The sequence below is a fragment of the Gopherus evgoodei genome, chromosome 15 (assembly GCF_007399415.2).
Source record: "Gopherus evgoodei ecotype Sinaloan lineage chromosome 15, rGopEvg1_v1.p, whole genome shotgun sequence".
Taxonomy (NCBI): Eukaryota; Metazoa; Chordata; order Testudines; family Testudinidae; genus Gopherus; species Gopherus evgoodei.
This window is the reverse complement of record NC_044336.1, coordinates 23,849,192-23,867,155: the sequence shown is the minus strand read 5'-3', so window position 1 is coordinate 23,867,155 and position 17,964 is coordinate 23,849,192. Positions and strand designations below refer to the sequence as shown.

Sequence of the window (17,964 nt, the reverse complement as noted above, 5' to 3'; positions counted from 1 at the left end):
GATGGTACATGACTGCCAAGAGGAAAAGAATCACGTACCACGACCTGAAACTTTTATTTCTTTTTTTGGGTATCCTGATCTGCTGGTTTCAAGTTCTTTCTGATGAGTTTCACATTTGGGAGTGATGCGTGTCTTCTGATCACAACAATAAATGTTTTTGAGTACCTGCAAAATTTCACTTTTCATTTTTGAAATGTATTTTCCTTTAAAAACTCATACACCTCCACCTCGATATAACGCAATCCAATATAACACAAATTTGGATGCAACGCGATAAAGCAGTGCTCCACGGGGCAGGGCTGCGATCAAAGCAAGTTCAATATAATGCAGTTTCACCTATAAAGCGGTAAGATTTTTTTGGCTCCCGAGGACAGCATTATATCGAGATAGAGGTGTACCAAACTTGTCAAGTGCTGAGACTTAAATCTGTGCTCCATTGAAATAAATGGAAAAAATTCTCATAAATTTCAATGGGACCAGAATTTGGCACTAAATACTGAAAACAAGTAGCCCTATTTAGAAATGACACAATCTTTGCTTAAAATACATAGTCTACTTTTGATTGATCTTCTCACACAAGCATTCTGTTATAATTCTAATTTTTAATATTTTGCAGCTGTAATTACAGAAGAATTTTTCAGTGAAAAAGAATTGCAAGAGGCTAGTACTGTGAACCCCTCAAACTTTGTTGGTGTAGTTTTCAAAGATTCGATGTCCTACCAGCTTAGATTCTTTCCTGTTGCTGTCACGGTGTCTTCTATCAATGTAGAATCAAGAGGTAAATATACTTGCTACATTTAAGGCATTGAACTTGAAAATTTGACTTACCTTTATTATGTCATCACATGATGCTAAATGCAAACTTTGCTACCTCATGTGTTATCGCAAGAAAGCGAAAGACTATGACAAGTGGTGGCATTATCATCAGTACAATATGGAAGGGGGTGGGGCGGGAGCTGGTTTTTCACTCTTTGGGGTATTCTGAGGCACAGGAGGTGTGCTTTACTGCGTTATTGATAGGGAAACTCCTGCAAAAAAACTAGTAGTCACCTTCCTGTACCGGGAATGGTTGCAGGGATAGTTAAGGCACAAATGAGTATCTGCGTTAGGTGATCATCTTTATGTATCAGTAATAATTTGGTGGTGTTTATAGAGTGACTTAATGTTACATGGTTCTTAACAAGCATGTGAAAAAAACAAGCAGTGAAAACGTAAGGCGATGGGAGTTCTTTAGCACCAAGATTTCAGCCTAGGTCCCTGCTTTGGGAAACTCTGAAAAGTACAAAACAGCTTAAAACATGAGACGCTCTAGTGATAGCCCCAGCATCTTCACCAACTCCTCCACTACAGGAGGGTGTGTTCTTGCAGATAAGCTTGTCTTCCTCTTACCTTTCTTAAAGAACATCTGAAAAAATGTTCTTCAAAGGGTAAAGTGTAGACAGTCCAAACTTAAAAATCTCTATTTCACACACAGCTTTTCACTATTAGAAGATTGTCTTAAAGTTGCATTTTAATTCTAGGAATGATTACCTGTGAAGTTAATAATTTTCCATGAAAGTGTTACGGTAGAATTCACAGTTCGGTTTCATTCTCACCAATTCGTTTCCTTGGCTTTTTCAGTCGATGTATGAATTTCTTTTTTGGAATCCTTTTTGGACTGTCATAACTGCAAAACAGTTTGGTTTTCATTAAAGTAACTTTGCAAGTTCCTGTCCATAATATAGAGTAGTGGTTCTCAATCTTCACCCCACAAAGTGGCTGAAAAATTATCCTATGATTGGTCATATCCTATTATCCTTGTAATAGTAGCCATCAGTTTGTGAAGTTGCCGTTGGCTTTATGGTATATCTATCAAGTTTTATGTCTGCCTTAGAGAAAAATGTCTTTTTATTATAGTTAGGGTGACCAGATAGCAAATGTGAAAAAACAGGACGGGGTGGGGACAATTGGCGCCTATATAAGAAAAAGTCCCCAAAAATGGGACTGTCCCTATAAAAATGGGACATGTGGTCCCCCTAATTATAATGCTTTAAATGAGATTTTGTTGGTTACATTTTTAACTCCAAAGAAGTTGGTTTTCCCCCAATTTCCACCATTAATAAAGGGTTCCCTTTAGATATAGTATTTTACATCATGAACAAGAAACAAATAACTCCAGGTTTTTGCTTTAAAATGTCTTTATTTTTCCATAGCCAGTTGTTCCAGTTTATCAAAGGGATGTGAATCTGTTACCTACTGGCGCTCAGGATTTGCAGCTCTACAAGCTTGTATTGATGCAGCAATAATACAGGTAAATATAGATAAGTAAAATGAATAGGCAAAATTGCTTAAATAGCCTTTGCTTTGGAGAGTAAGATATTACTTATCTCTATTGTAATGAGGTTTTATTTTGTCTTGTTAGGCTGTGTCTATGCTACAGCCTATGTTGGCAAAACTTATGTCGCTCAATAGTGTGAATATTCCACCCCCCCACCCCCACCCCAAAGCAATATAAGGGCTTGTCTACACCACGCAGCTTTTAGTGCTCCTGCAGACAAAGCTGCGTTCACACTGCCAGTTGCGTCGGCAAAACTTTTGTCTTTTGCAGGGGGGCCTTTTTAAATACCCATGAAAGACAAAAGTTTGTCAACAACTTTTCAGTGTAGATAAGCCCTGAGTTAAACCAGTATAAGCGCTTGTGTGCATAGTGCTATGTCAGCTGGAGATCTTCTCCCACCGACGGCTTCTGCCACTTGCTGAGATGGGTTTTTTTAATGCCGACAGGAGAGCGCTCTCCCATCAGCATAGAGTATCTTCACCAGATGCGCTGCAGAGGCAGGATGTATCTGTACATTGTATGTAGAGACATGACGTTAGTGTCTTAATACGAAGTAGGGTACTAAAATTGGTTTACAGCTGATTAACAAAATGTTTCTGAGAGATAAGGTGGGTGGAGTAATATCTTTTATTGGACCAGCTTCCGTAGGTGAAAGAGACAAGCTTTCAATCTCTTCTTCAGGTCTGAGAAGGTAATTAAAGTGTCACTGCTAGATAAAAGGTTGAACAGATCGTTAAACATAAGAAGTAACACCTGTTGTAAGAAACCATTCAAAATGAAATGAGCAATTAACACCTGCAGTCAGGACAGTGTAGAGGTAATGGGTTACAGATTGTTGTAATGAGACATAAAATCAGTGTCTGTTGAATCCGTGATTTTTGGTGTCTAACAGAGTTATGAATGTAAGCTCTGTGGCTTATCTTTTGAAGGTGTTGCTCAGTGTCCTATAAGGATGAGGACTAAGAGGGCAGCTATGATGTAATTGTTTTGTGAGAAGCGTTCGCACACAGGATGGATCTTCTATTTTTCTGCAAGAGTTCATTCAGGAGTGCAGTGATTGTCTGTTTTAACCAGCGTAATTGTTGTTGTTGGGGAATTTAGTGACGTACATCACATATGATAGCCATGTTTAGGACCCATGGATCTTGAAAGGGGTGTTGTGGAGGTATTGATCATTATAGCACTGGAAATATGGCTGCAGGATTTGCATCTGTTCTTATGGTAGGGTCTGGTGTCGCTTCAGGTTGATGTTTTCCTGGTCTGTGAGGAGCTTGCTTCTGATGATAAGATTGACAAGGTTGGTGTCAAGTATGAGATGGGTGGCCGTGTTAGTCTGGATCTGTAAAAGCAGCAAAGAGTCCCGTGGCACCTTATAGACTAACAGACATTTTGGGGCATGAGCTTTCGTGGGTGAATAACCACTTCGTCGGATGCATGTAAAGGTTGGGATGTTGTTTGAAGGCTGAAAGAGGGGGTTCAGGAAAGATTTCTTTCAAGATGTGTTCCCCTTCAATTTTCTTGCATTTTTGTAATATTTTTGCACCAACAAGTATTCACATCTAAACGAATGGCACTACTGTTTGTACATTGTTAATGCTGCAACTCTGGTCTGTAACCAGATGGATTGTTTTAATGGATGCATGCTTAATACCAGTCTGAGTGGTGATTGATAGGAAGGCATGTGTCCCCCTACTGATGGATTTGTAAAGGGCTTGGGAGAGAAGGCATAAATGAAACATATTTTTGGTAGCCAAGAAATTGGGGATAATATTTCTCATTTCACAAAACACATTTTTACTCCAAAGATATTGTTATTGTATGAACTGTATCCAGTGTCTGACTTAAGACCTAACTATTAACAGGAGTTGTAGTTATGTTATACAGAATGGAACTGCTTTTAGAGCTGTGTGTTGGTGATACAGTAAGCTTACACCTTATATAAATAAAAAGATTCCTAGAAAAATCTGAAGTTAGTGGGTCGCTCCCATGGCAGACCCTAAGGATCTGAAAACTTTGGACTATGTATCTAACTTGCATACAGCTTTTACAGAACAAAAGTGACAGATATGGACGTTTTGAAAAACAGTGTTACTCATCCCATTGCTTTACTTTTTGATTCTTTACACTATGTACCGTAAATACTCGCATTGCATTGCTAATATCCGTGGGCAAATGTTAATAGCATTGAATGCAGTTAGTGCTTTGCTATATCCCTGTTAACTTCACTTTTGGTGATTGCAATGGTTAATAGCTTGAACATAATGGCATTTTCTAAAAATTCTTATTGGGGAGTGTGTCACAGTTGTCACAAGTTGAGGTTTTGAGCCGTTCTGTAATAATCAGACATGCCAATCTGGACAGTGGGTACCGTGGTGTCCTACTAGCAAATGCCAACTTTCTCTAAAGGGGGTTAATCCAGTTGCGTATGCCAGTCTTGCAGTGGGTGAAGCTTCTACCTTGCTGAGCTGAAGTTCTTAATTGTTTTACTACCTAACCTCTGTCCAGCTGATAATAGGGTGGTGAGGGTTGGTTTGATTTGTTCCTGGTCAGTGTTTGTTTTTGAATTCTTTTCAACTACTTCTTTCTAGTTCTAGTCGCTGTTTAACAAATTCGTGCACAGGTCAGTCTCCTTATTAGGAGATGGACATCCCAAGGTTTTGTTCACTTGCTGTCTCCACCTTCACATAGAAGGTCATGTTTTCCCTACTGTGATATTCTGGGACTTGGTACAATTTAGGCCCAAGACTTACACATACACAAGCACCTATTTAAAGTCTCAGGGAATTGTGTGAGCCTACTTATGTCAGTAAAATATGGCATGTGTGTAAATGCCTCCAGGATTGGGTCTTACACCCAAAAAGAATTTACCTGTTAATGTATTTTGGAGTTTTTGTGTTTTTGGTTGGTGGAGCTGTAAAATCCAAACTGATTAAAATATTCTTTCACTTTGTTCTTAGCTGAAGACTAATCATTCAGTTTGGGAAGAACTGGAATCGACTAAAGCTGTTATTATGGGAGAGGCTGCTGCTAAGAAAATCAGTTATTTTCCTCGAGCAGTTATTTTAATTTACCTGGTAATAGCTTTCTCACCCTTTGGGTACTATTTGGCAATTCATATTGTGGCAGAAAAGGAGAAGAAGTTGAAGGACTTTTTAAAGATAATGGGGCTTCATGACACCGCCTTTTGGTAAGTTAATGTACAACAAAACTCTCGTTCTAGATAAATATAGTAAATGTCATGTTATTTTATAATAAATTTTTAAAATTAACAGTAACCAATTTGATGAATCTTCTTTTTAGGCTATTGTAATATTGATCGGAATGTTGGGCAAGTCTTGCTTAAACACAGTTATAATAGCATAGTAGTTGGTGCCTGTTTGAAAAGCAAATGTCACGATGATGCTTCATCTAAAACCTATTTCCATTATTCTTCTGCTTTATACCGCAGAAATGTAGGACTGGAAGAGACCTTGACAGGTTAGCTAATCCAGTCCCCTGCACTGAGGCAGGGCTAAGTATTATCTAGACCATCCCTGAGAGATGTTTTTCTAACCTGTTCTTAGAAACCTCCAATGATGGAGGGCTGGTCTACACTCGGGGGGGGGGGGGTACCGATCTATGATATGCAACTTCAGCTACGTGAATAGCGTAGCTGAAGTCAAAGTATCTTAGATCGATTTATCTCGAGTCCTCACGATGTGGGATCGTCCGCGGCTCCCTGTGTCAATGCCACTGCTGCCGCTCGCTCCGGTGGAGTTCTGGAGTCGACGGAAGCACGTTTGGGGATTGATATATCGTGTCTAGATGAGATGCGATATATTGATCCCTGAAAAATTGATCACTACCCACCGATACGGCGGGTAGTCTGTACGTACCTGGAGATTCCACATAATTCCTGAATGGTGGTGCCCAGAACTGGACACAAGACTCCGGTTGAGGACTCACCAGTGCTGAGCAGAGTGGAAGAATTGCTTCTCATGTCTTGCTTACAACATTCCTGCTAATACATCCCAGAATTATGTTTGCTTTTTTTGCAACAGTGTTACATTGTTAACTCGTGTTTAGTTTATGATCCACTATAACCCCAGATCCTTTTCCGCAGTACTCCTTTCTTGGCAATCATTCTGTATTTGTGCGGTTGAACATTCCTGACTAAGTGGATATAAAGAAATCCCTAAAAATACACCAAATGCCTGATGTGAATAAATAAGATGCTGAGTGCATAAGCTATATTTTTTTCCTCCTTTTAGCTCAGTAACTCCTTTTTCCTGATGTTGAGTTGGACAAGTGACAGTCTCCCTTCCGCTCACATCAGTTTCAGTATGTAAATTGGATGAATACTGCTGTAGTATTGTAACCTATCTGAGAGAGAAATATGTGCAGAAGACATTTACATTTTAAAGTGCATCTTCTTTAATGATTGGAACTATACCATGTAATGTCTATTCTTCCATGTCGTGGGTGTGCTCATTTTAATACAGTATGGTTGTAGGGGAACAAATGATCTTAGTTTATCTTTGCATGCCCAGTAATGGTGGCCACTGATATACTAGAGCTGTATCCTGCAAGAAACTACCACAAAATATAATCCTTTTTTACCGTGAATAGTTCAATTGATTCAGTTGTATTGTTCTCAATAATAAATGCTGTTTGCATGATCAAGCCCTTAATTTAGAATATTAGCAAACTACTTCCCCTCTACCTCCAGTCACTATTTCTTGATACACGTGGCCAAGTCACTTCCCTTCTCTGCTTTAGGGAGCCCCTCTATAAAATGCATCCCTGCAGACATGTTACTTAATGCAGCATTTTGAAAATTGGAAGCACTATAAAAGGGCTAATCTAGTGAGTTGTTAGCTAAGTAAAATATGTCACATTTCTTACCCTTGCACAGGCTTCATCTGTTCCCTAAGAAGGAAATTTTTCTCTGACTTTTCAACAAGGTTTATTTTGTGTAGAAGAATATTGTATTACCGGACTGACTAGGGTATTAAAATTTAAGTAGCATTTTCTTTAATTATTGAAAGCTGCTCCTCACTAACCCTGTTTCAATTAAACAAGGGAATTGATTATAGAAATTACAAAATTGTAGCTTCAGAACACTGTTTTGCTTTATTTTGATGCAATTAGCATGTAAGTACATGGAATGATGCTTAGAATAATATTTGCACATAGAAACCTCCTTTCCTCTGAGATTCTGGCACGTTGTTTTGCTTCCCTTTTTTGCAGCATTCTGGAATATTAAAGAATTGTAACTTTGAATTATTCCAGTACAGTACTTTAGTTAATCTAGGAATTTTCCTTGTTTTTCCTTTTCTTCCAGGCTGTCTTGGGTTCTGCTCTACACAACTCTGATTTTTGTCATGTCCATTCTCATGGCAGTCATTGCAACAGCCTCATCACTATTTCCCCAAAGTAGCTCCTTTGTGATATTTCTTCTTTTTTTCCTGTATGGAATATCCTCAGTAAGTGTTTTGTGAATTCAATTTGTTTGTGGTTCATTGAGGTCGCTCTCTCCAATGTGCTTCTTCCCATCTGCTGTTTTTCCCCCATTCTAGACATGTTTCCAATGCAGTTTTCCCTACCTCAAATGGTAAACAGCTGCCTTTATCGCACCATTCTCTTTCTTCTCACAATTATTTTGAGAGATTTTATGTAGCTTCTCGTGTCACATGTACTGAGCTGGTTACTTGAACTCCAACCATTACCTTACCACAATATTCGAATGTACAGAAATTATTTACTAAATCTCCTATGCTTTAAATAGGAAATACCACAGATGGAGAAATGTATTAAAATCAAATACCATGGGATTTTTTAAAGGTTTATTATTCCTGCTTATTTTACCCCACTACTTCATGTATGGCTCAGTCTCCCAAAATGCCAAGTACTCTGGTTTGTGGTGGTGGTGTAGCTGTCTTGGTCCCAACATTTGAGAGACACAAGATAGGTGTGGTAAAATCTTTCAGACCTACTTCTGTTAGTGGAAGGGAAAAACTCTCAAATTTCACAGAGCTCTTCTTCACACAAGAATTGAAGGATATCATCAAATCTTTCTCCGAACAACTTCAGGAGAAGCTCTATAACTTCATACTCCACAAATCCACCCCAGGGACCTTCTGCATGCTGTGCAAAATACACAAACAAGGGAACCCAAGCAGACCCATCATATCTTGCCACAACCCTGTTACTGAGCAAATATCAAGATTTATAGAAACCATCCTCAAACCACTGACCATACAAAGGGCCAGCTTCCTCCAGGACACAACCGACTTCCTCCAGAACCTATACCACAGAAACTATCACTGTACACCAACATCCCTCGCTATTATGCCACTTCTGTCTGCTTCAAATATCTACAAGACAATGGACAACACTGAGCAATCCACCCCCAACACCCCCAACATTACCAATCTCATCCATTTCATCCTTACCCATAAGAAGTTTACATTTAACAACAAATGTTTTGTTCATACCATGAGTACAGCCGTGGATACTAGGACAACTCCCCAATAGGCCAACCTCTTTGTGAGCCACCTTGAAGAAGAATTTCTGGGAAAATGCACCACAAAAATGTGTACCTGAAATACATTAATGATATTTTCATCCTCTGGACAGATGACCTGGACTCCCTGGGATTTCCACCACAATTTCCACAGCTATTACATGTCTGTCACTCTCTCTGTAGAACAGTCCTATGTCAGCATCAGCTTCTGGGACATGCCAAGAAATCTGTTATCTACAGCCAGGAACTCACATCCCAAATAATATGCTCCAAAAGAGACAGGATACACACCTCAGCATATTTAAACTACCTTTACTAATCAAGGACACTCCACCAGAGAAGTAGATCACATCATACAATGAGCCACCCAGATACCCCCCGGGAGAACATGTTACAGTACAGCAGAAAAGAAACCAAACACCAGCTGCACAGCCCTGCTTGTCACCTGCCACCCTACATCATAACCTTTACTGGCTTCATCGAACGGGTACAACCCATTCTCAGTGGGAACCCTATCCTGAAAGAACTATTTTCTGAACCCCCTCTTTTGGCCTTCAAACAACCCTCCAACTTCACTAAACTCATCATTAGACGTAAGCTCCCAACAGACCAGGACCCACCAACTCGAAGTGGCGCCAAACTGCCAGAACAACGAATGCAAAATGTGCAGCCATATCTCCACTGCTGCAATGATCAACGTCCTCACATCTCATCATTCGAGATCCATGCGTCCTACACATGCCTATCACAACATATGGTGTGCTTCATCCAGTGCATCAAATACCTCAACAACTACTATGTGGGTGAAATGAGACAATCACTATACTCTCTAATGAACTCACACAGGATGTTTTTGTCTTTTATCATTTTTCTCTCACCTATGGGCAAACACCTTTCACAAAATGATCACTCTGTATCTGACCTCTCAGTCCTTGTTCTCAACGGAAACCTGCACAATACCTTCAAAAGACAAGCCTGGGAACTTAAATTCATTACTCTGCAGCGCACTAAAAATCATGGCCTTAATAGAGACACTGGTTTTATGGCTCATTACATCAATTTGTCACACTCCTTCCTTCCTACTAACCCTCCAGGGTCCTACTATTACAGAGTTGCGAATTGCCCACCTCATGTTAATTGACTACAACATGCATGAACCCCTTCTGCTTAACAGTATGTCCCACCTTGTATTTAGCTGGACACTGGCTACCTTCTCCACACCTGAAGAACAACTATATAAAGCCCTAAAGCTTGTCCATTCAACCAACAGAAGTTGGTCCAATAAAAGATATTACTTCCACCAACCTTGTCTCTCCCTAGTACTCTGGTTTCAATCCAGAGAACTGGTTAAGCACATTCTTAACTTCAAGTACGTGAGCAGTTATATTGACGTTAGTGGGACTAGTAATGTGTTTAAAGTTAAGCACAGGATTGAGTGCTTTGCTAGAATCAGGGCCAGAATATTCAGCATCTTGCGTGATTGAGCCTCTAATGAAGGAAGAGTTCCAGTTGGCAGCATCCCAACACAGGCAGTCAAGACCAAGGGTCAGATCAGGGGCAAATCGGAGGCAGGGAGTAGTGAAGGAACACATAGTCAGGGTTGATACAATGGGCCAGAATCCGAGTCAGGTTTCAGGGTCTGAGTCAGATGGTGAAGTTCAAAGGAAGCTGAGATAGAAGCCACCAGTTCAGGAGCAAGGAATGGTCGGGGCAGCTCCAGGGAATCTGCATTGTTGCCTGGACACTTCCTGGCATGGTCCTTAGATTTATATAGGGCTGGGAGCCAATCAGGAGTCATGGGATTGCTGTCTGTCAGATCTGTTGAGGCGGAACTTCTCATCATCTGTATCCACAGTGGATCCTGGGCTGTGGAGTGCAAGCTGGTTACAGTGGCAGCATGGAGATGTCAGCAGCAATACTCAGTTCTAGACCCCTGGGGCCTTACGTTAGTTTTGTGCTGACTCTCAGCTTCCCATATCTTGTCTCTTCTAAGCTTTACAAAATATTGTACTACGTTCCTTTTACTGTACAATTGTGGATCAGTTGAATAACCTTGTGACCCTAACTGAAGCTTGGAAATTCCACTTTATTACTATATGAATCTATACAAGTCACTTAGTGAATTTTAAACAATTGCAATATTATTTATTATGGGTTCTTAATTTATGATTGAAGAAGTTTGAATAATGTGAAGAACATTGAAGTATGTCTCCCTTAATTTATTGTTTAATACTTCAGGTCTTCACTCTATGACATGAACAATATTATGAAATCAGTTGTATTGTTAAAGGCCTATTTTTACCAAAAGAGGTATTGATGTTAACAGGGATAAAGTATTGGCAAAGCATTACAATTATTGTAGAAGGAAAGTAACTTGTTCATTGAAGATAAAATGTTAATTGCAGCATTTCTGTGCCAGATCTCTTGTGCTCTGTAATGATGTTCCGATTTGTATTCTAGGTTTTCTTTGCTTTCATGCTGACTCCTCTATTTAAAAAATCAAAGCATGTGGGTATAGTTGAATTTTTGGCAACACTGGCTTTTGGTTTTGTGGGTCTCACTGTTGTCCTGTTGGATGATTTTCCGAAGTCTTTTGTATGGATTCTAAGCCCCTCGTGTCAGTGTACGTTCTTGATTGGGATTGCACAGGTAGGTAAACTGTATGTTGTTCTTTACTACCTTTGCATGCACAAACAAATGAAGAGTAACTTGATATAAGATCTAGCTAAGATACTTATATGACCTCCATCACTATCACCATAGCCTTAATGTATTTGGCTTCACAACCCCTGTGAGATAGGGAAGCACTGTTTTTTTCTCCATTTTACAGAGGAGTAGTTGATACACAGAGAGGGTAAGTGACATGCCAAGGTCACTCAAGAAGTCTGTTGCAGAGTAAGGAATTGAGCTTGGGATTTCCAGGTGCCTGTCTAGCACCATAATTACTTCCTCTTTAAGATGTAACTTTTCTTTCCTATTTAAGAATGACTAACGGTGGTATGTAATGTACGTAACATTTCACTGAAATCAACTTCTGTAACAGATGACTGGAGGGAGCCAATGTAATGCCTATTTTTAATAAGGATCTAGAGGTGATCCTGGCAATTACAGACCTGTAAACCTAACTTTAATACTAGACAAATTGGTTGGCTGAAACTATAGTCAACAACAGAATTAGCGACAAATAGATAAACACAGAGTGTTGGGGAAGAGTCAACATGGCTTTTGTAAAAGGAGATCATGCCTCACCAATCTATCAGAATTCTTTGAAGGAGTCAATAAGCATGTGAACAAGAATGATCTGATCTATATAGTTTACTTGGATTTTCAGAAGGACTTTGACAAGGTCCCTCACCAAAGGATCTTCAACAAAGTAAGCTGTCATGAGATAAAAGGGAAGGTCCTCCCATGGATTTGTAACTGGTTAGAAGATAGGAAACGAAGAGTAGGGATAAGTTTTCACAATGGAGAGAAGTAAATGGTGATCTCTGGTGGTCAGTACTGGAACTTGTGGTATTCAACATCTTCACAAATGATCTGGAAAAGGGCTTGAATAGTAAAGTGGCAGAATTTGCTGGCGATATTAAATTATTCAAGATAGTTAAGTTCAAAGCAGATTGTGAAGAGTTACATAGGGATCTGACAAAACTTGACTGGGCAACAAAATGGCAAATGAAATTCAGTGTTGGGAAGTGCAAAGTAATGCACTTCGGAAAAAATAATCCCAATTATACATACAAAAGGATAGGGTTTAAATTAGCTGTTGCCACAGGTCTTGGAGTCATTGTGGATAGTTCTCTGAAAACTTCAGCTCAGTGTGTAATGGCAGTCAAAAAAGCTATGAGAATGTAAAGAACTATTAAGAAAGGGATAGATAATAAAACAGAAGTATCATAATGCTGCTATATAAATCCATGGTGCACCCACAACTTGAATACTGCATGCAGTTGTGGTTGCCCCATCTCAAAAAGATATGTTGGAATTGGAAAAGGTATGGAGAAGGGCAACGAAAATGATTAGGGTATGGAGAGATTTAAAAAAATGGGACTGTTCATCTTAAAAAAAAATATGATTAAGGCAGGATATGGTAGAGGTCTATTAAATTATGATAGGTATGGAGAAAATGAATAGGGAAATGCTGTTTGCACTTTCACATATCACACAAACTAGGGGTTACCTACTGAGATTAACAGGCAACAGGTTTAAAACAAAAGGGAAGACTTCGTCACACAATGCACAGTCAACCAGTGGAATTTGTTGCCATGGGATGTTGTGAAGGCCAGAAGTGCAGCTGGGTTTAAAAAAGAATTAGATAAATTCATGGAGGATAGGTCCATCAAAGGCTATTAGCCAAGATGTTCAGGGGCACAACCCTGTGCTCTGGGTGTTCCTGAACCTCTGACTAGTTAAAGCATCAGGTACTGGCCACTGTCAGAGACAGGATACTAAGCTAAATGGACCATTGGTCTGACCCAGTGTTGCTGCTGTTATTTAAGATATAACCTTTACTTGTCAAGTATCAGAGGGGTAGCCGTGTTAGTCTGGATCTGTAAAAGCAGCAAAGAATCCTGTGGCACCTTATAGACTAACAGATGTTTTGGAGCATTAGCTTTCGTGAGTGAATACCCACTTCATCAGATGCATGTAGTGGAAATTTCCAGGGGCAGGTATATATATGCAAGCAAGCTAGAGATAATGAGTTTAGTTCAATCAGGGAGGATGAGGCCCTGTTCTAGCAGTCGAGATGTGAAAACCAAGAGAGGAGAAAGTGGTTCTGTAGTTGGCAAGCCATTCACAGTCTTTGTTTAATCCTGAGCTGATGGTGTCAAATTTGCAGATGAACTGAAGCTCAGCAGTTTCTCTTTGAAGTCTGGTCCTGAAGTTTTTTTTGCTGCAGGATGGCCACTTTAAGGTTTGCTATAGTGTGGTCAGGGAGGTTGAAGTGTTCTCCTACAGGTTTTTTGTATATTGCCATTCCTAATATCTGACTTGTGTCCATTTATCCTTTTCCATAGAGACTGTCCAGTTTGGCCAATGTACATAGCAGAGGGGCATTGCTGGCATATGATGACGTATATTACATTGGTGGACGTGCAGGTGAATGAACCGGTGATGGTGTGGCTGATCTGGTTAGGTCCTGTGATGGTGTCGCTGGTGTAGATATGTGGGCAGAGTTGGCATCGAGGTTTGTTGCATGGATTGGTTCCTGAGCTGGAGTTCCTATGGTGCGGTGTGCAATTACTGGTGAGAATATGTTTCAGGTTAGCAGGTTGTCTGTGGACGAGGACTGGCCTGCCACCCAAGGCCTGTCAGAAACCACCCTGACATTATCATCAAAGAGGCTGATAAAGAAGGTGCTGTTGTCATCATGAACAGGTCTGACTACCAAAAGGAGGCTGCCAGACAACTCTCCAGTACCAAATTCTGCAGGCCTTCCCTCAAATTCCACTGAGGAATACACTAAGAAACTACACCATCTACTCAGGACACTCCCTGCACTAACACTGGAACAAATCAACATACCCTTAGAGCCCTGACCAGGGTTATTCTATCTACTACCCATGATCCACAAACCTGGAAATCCTGGACACCCCTTCATCTTGGACATTGGCATTCTCACTGAAGAACTGTCTGGATATGTGGACTCTCTACTCAGACCCTATGCCACCAGCACTCCCAGCTATCTCCGTGACACCTCTGATTTCCTGAGGAAACTACAATGCATTGGTGACTTTCCAGAAAACACCATCCTAGCCACCATGGATATAGAGGCTCTCTACACAAACATCCCACACACAGATGGAATACAAGCTGTCAGGAACAGTATCCCTGATGATGCCACAGCACAACTGGCTGCTGAGCTCTCTGCCTTTATCCTCACACACAACTATTTCAAATTTGATGACAATATGTATCTCCAGATCAGTGGCACCGCTATGGGCACCCGCATGGCCCCACAATATGCCAATATTTTTATGGCCGACCTGGAACAACGCTTTCTCAGCTCTCGTCCACTCACGCCCCTTCTCTACCTACACTACATTGATGACATCTTAATCATCTGGACCCATGGGAAGGAGACTCTGGAAAAATTCCACAACGATTTCAAGAGCTTCCACCCCACCATCAACCTCAGCCTGGACCAATCTACACAGGAGGTCCACTTCCTAGACACCATGGTGCAAATAAGTGATGGTCACATTAACACCACTCTATACCGAAAACCTACCGACTGCTATGCCTACTTTCATGCCTCCAGCTTCCATCCTGGGCACATCACACGATCCATTGTCTACAGCCAAGCACTGAGGTACAACTGCATCTGCTCTAACCCCTCAGACAGAGACCAACACCTACAAAATCTCCACCAAGCATTCTCAAAACTACAATACCCGCACGAGGAAATAAGGAAACAGATCAACAGAACCAGACATGTACCCAGAAGTCTCCTACTGCAAGACAAACCCAAGAAAGAAACCAACAGGACTCCACTGGCCATCACATATAGTCTCCAGCTAAAACCCCTCCAACGCATTATCAGGGATCTACAACCCATTCTGGACAATGATCCCACACTTTCACAGGCCTTGGGTGGCAAGCCAGTCCTCGCCCACAGACAACCTGCTAACCTGAAACATATTCTCACCAGTAATTGCACACCGCACCATAGGAACCTCTAGCTCAGGAACCAATCCATGCAACAAACCTCGATGCCAACTCTGCCCACATATCTACACCAGCGACACCATCACAGGACCTAACCAGATCAGCCACACCATCACCGGTTCATTCACCTGCACGTCCACCAATGTAATATACGCCATCATATGCCAGCAATGCCCCTCTGCTATGTACATTGGCCAAACTGGACAGTCTCTATGGAAAAGGATAAATGGACACAAGTCAGATATTAGGAATGGCAATATACAAAAAACCTGTAGGAGAACACTTCAACCTCCCTGACCACACTATAGCAAACCTTAAAGTGGCCATCCTGCAGCAAAAAAACTTCAGGACCAGACTTCAAAGAGAAACTGCTGAGCTTCAGTTCATCTGCAAATTTGACACCATCAGCTCAGGATTAAACAAAGACTGTGAATGGCTAGCCAACTACAAAACCAGTTTCTCCTCCCTTGGTTTTCACACCTCAGCTGCTAGAACAGGGCCTCATCCTCCCTGATTGAACTAACCTCATTATCTCTAGCTTGCTTGCTAGCATATATATACCTGCCCCTGGAAATTTCCACTACATGCATCTGACGAAGTGAGTATTCACCCACGAAAGCTCATGCTCCAAAACGTCTGTTAGTCTATAAGCTGCCACAGGATTCTTTGCTGCTTTTACTGGTCAAGTTACTAATACACTGCAAATATTTGTCTTACCTCAATTTTAAATATTTTAAGTAGTTTAATAGTTTTCTATAAATTTGTAATTTTTTTATTTTTTATTCATGGCCTAAAGCATGACTTTTTATAATTCCCTGCAACAAACATCTTAATATGAACTAAAATACTGTGTGCTGTTGTTTTTTTCTTTTGAAACTAGCATTACATCTTTTTTGCATGTGTTACCATGACAATCGCCCACCCTTAGTTCTTATATAACATTACTTTGTAATTTTATTTTTGTACTGTGTTGTCATGTTTTAATTTCAGGTTGGTGAAAATGCAGTTTGTAGCATCTAAACTTTTTCATGTTGGTTTGCAGGTCATGTATCTGGAAGATTATGAAGATGGTGCAATATTTTCAAATATAAATCATGGCCCTTGTCCACTAGTTATTTCTCTTATTTTACTGGTTCTGGATAGCATGTTTTACCTACTTCTAGCTGTCTATCTTGATCAGGTCATTCCAGGTATGTTGTTTAGAATTCGAGATAAATATTGAAGAGAACCACATAGATCCTGAATTTCATAACTTGAAATCTGGCAGCTTTGGGTGTTAAAAACTTCTGAAAACCAGACCTTTAATTGATGGCGCTAACATACGGGAATTAAATAAAATGTCCAAGACACTTTGGTATATAGTAATGCCACTTCTGTGTTCTTCTTTTTCTTTAACTTCATGTAAAGCAACACTCATGTCAAGCAAAAAGATGAGAAGTGTGGCTGTTAAATATTTAGAAATGTTTTAAATGTTACTTTAAAATATATGGTTTTTCATTCAAATAAATTTTACTTTTCTGAAATGTACTAATGAAGTGGGAAAAAAAACACAGATTAGGGTTTGATTCTGCTTGGTTGTGTCTTGTTGTATCTATTTTGTGGTCGTCCCATCTCAAAAAAGATATATTTGAATTGGAAAAGGTTCAGAAAAGGGCAACAAAAATGATTAGGGGTATGGAGCATCTGCCACATGAGGAGAGATTAATAAGACTGGGAATTTTCAGGTTGGAAAAAAGACGATTAAGGGGGGATACGATAGAGGTCTGTAAAATCATGAATGAGGTAAAGAAAATAAATAAGGAAATGTTACTTAATCCTTCTCATAACACAAGAACTAGGGGTCACCAAATGAAATTAATAAGCAGCAGGTGTAAAACAAACAAAAGGAAGTATTTTTTCACTCAGCACACAGTCAAGCTGTGGAACTTCTTGCCAGAGGATGTTGTGAAGGGCAAGACTATAACCTTGTTCAAAAAAGAACTAGATAAATTAATGGAGGATAGATCCATCAATGGCTATTAGCCAGGATGGGCAGGGAAGGTATCCCTAGCCTCTGTTTGTCAGAAGATGGGAATGGGCGACAAGGGATTGATCATTTGATGATTACCTGTTCGTTCGTTCGTTCGTTCGTTCGTTCGTTCTGGGGAACATGGCATTGGCCACTGTGAGAAGACAGGATACTGGGCTAGATGGGCATTTGGTCTGACCCAGTATGGCCGTTCTTATGTTATGTTCTTATTATTGTTCCAGAATAATTTTCTGTCCTAACTGACCAAGTTGTTATCACAGTCTTTGCCATTGTTGTTCTTGGGAATTGTCTGTCCAAGATGTTATGTTATGTTATTGATGTGTTAATAAGTATGATACATCTAGGAACAAATTTATTAATACCTGTGAACATATTCCTCTCTACTGCATGCCTGAGATCTTTCAACAGAAACTCCATTGCCTCTGATCTTTCTCTTTATGACCTGTG

The 17,964-nt window shown here is 40.2% G+C and overlaps 1 protein-coding gene across 2 annotated transcripts in view; it reads left to right on the top strand.

Annotated features, from left to right (window-relative positions):
• LOC115635535 (ATP-binding cassette sub-family A member 5-like) overlaps positions 1-17,964 on the top strand; it is a 59,261-nt gene that overhangs the window by 6,965 nt on the left and 34,332 nt on the right. For both annotated transcript variants that reach the window (XM_030534442.1, XM_030534441.1), the window contains exons 5-10: positions 617-778; positions 2,193-2,290; positions 5,275-5,504; positions 7,641-7,782; positions 11,283-11,471; positions 16,531-16,678. In XM_030534442.1, coding sequence (XP_030390302.1) covers positions 617-778; positions 2,193-2,290; positions 5,275-5,504; positions 7,641-7,782; positions 11,283-11,471; positions 16,531-16,678 — 969 coding nt within the window. The remainder of the gene's footprint in view (positions 1-616; positions 779-2,192; positions 2,291-5,274; positions 5,505-7,640; positions 7,783-11,282; positions 11,472-16,530; positions 16,679-17,964) is intronic.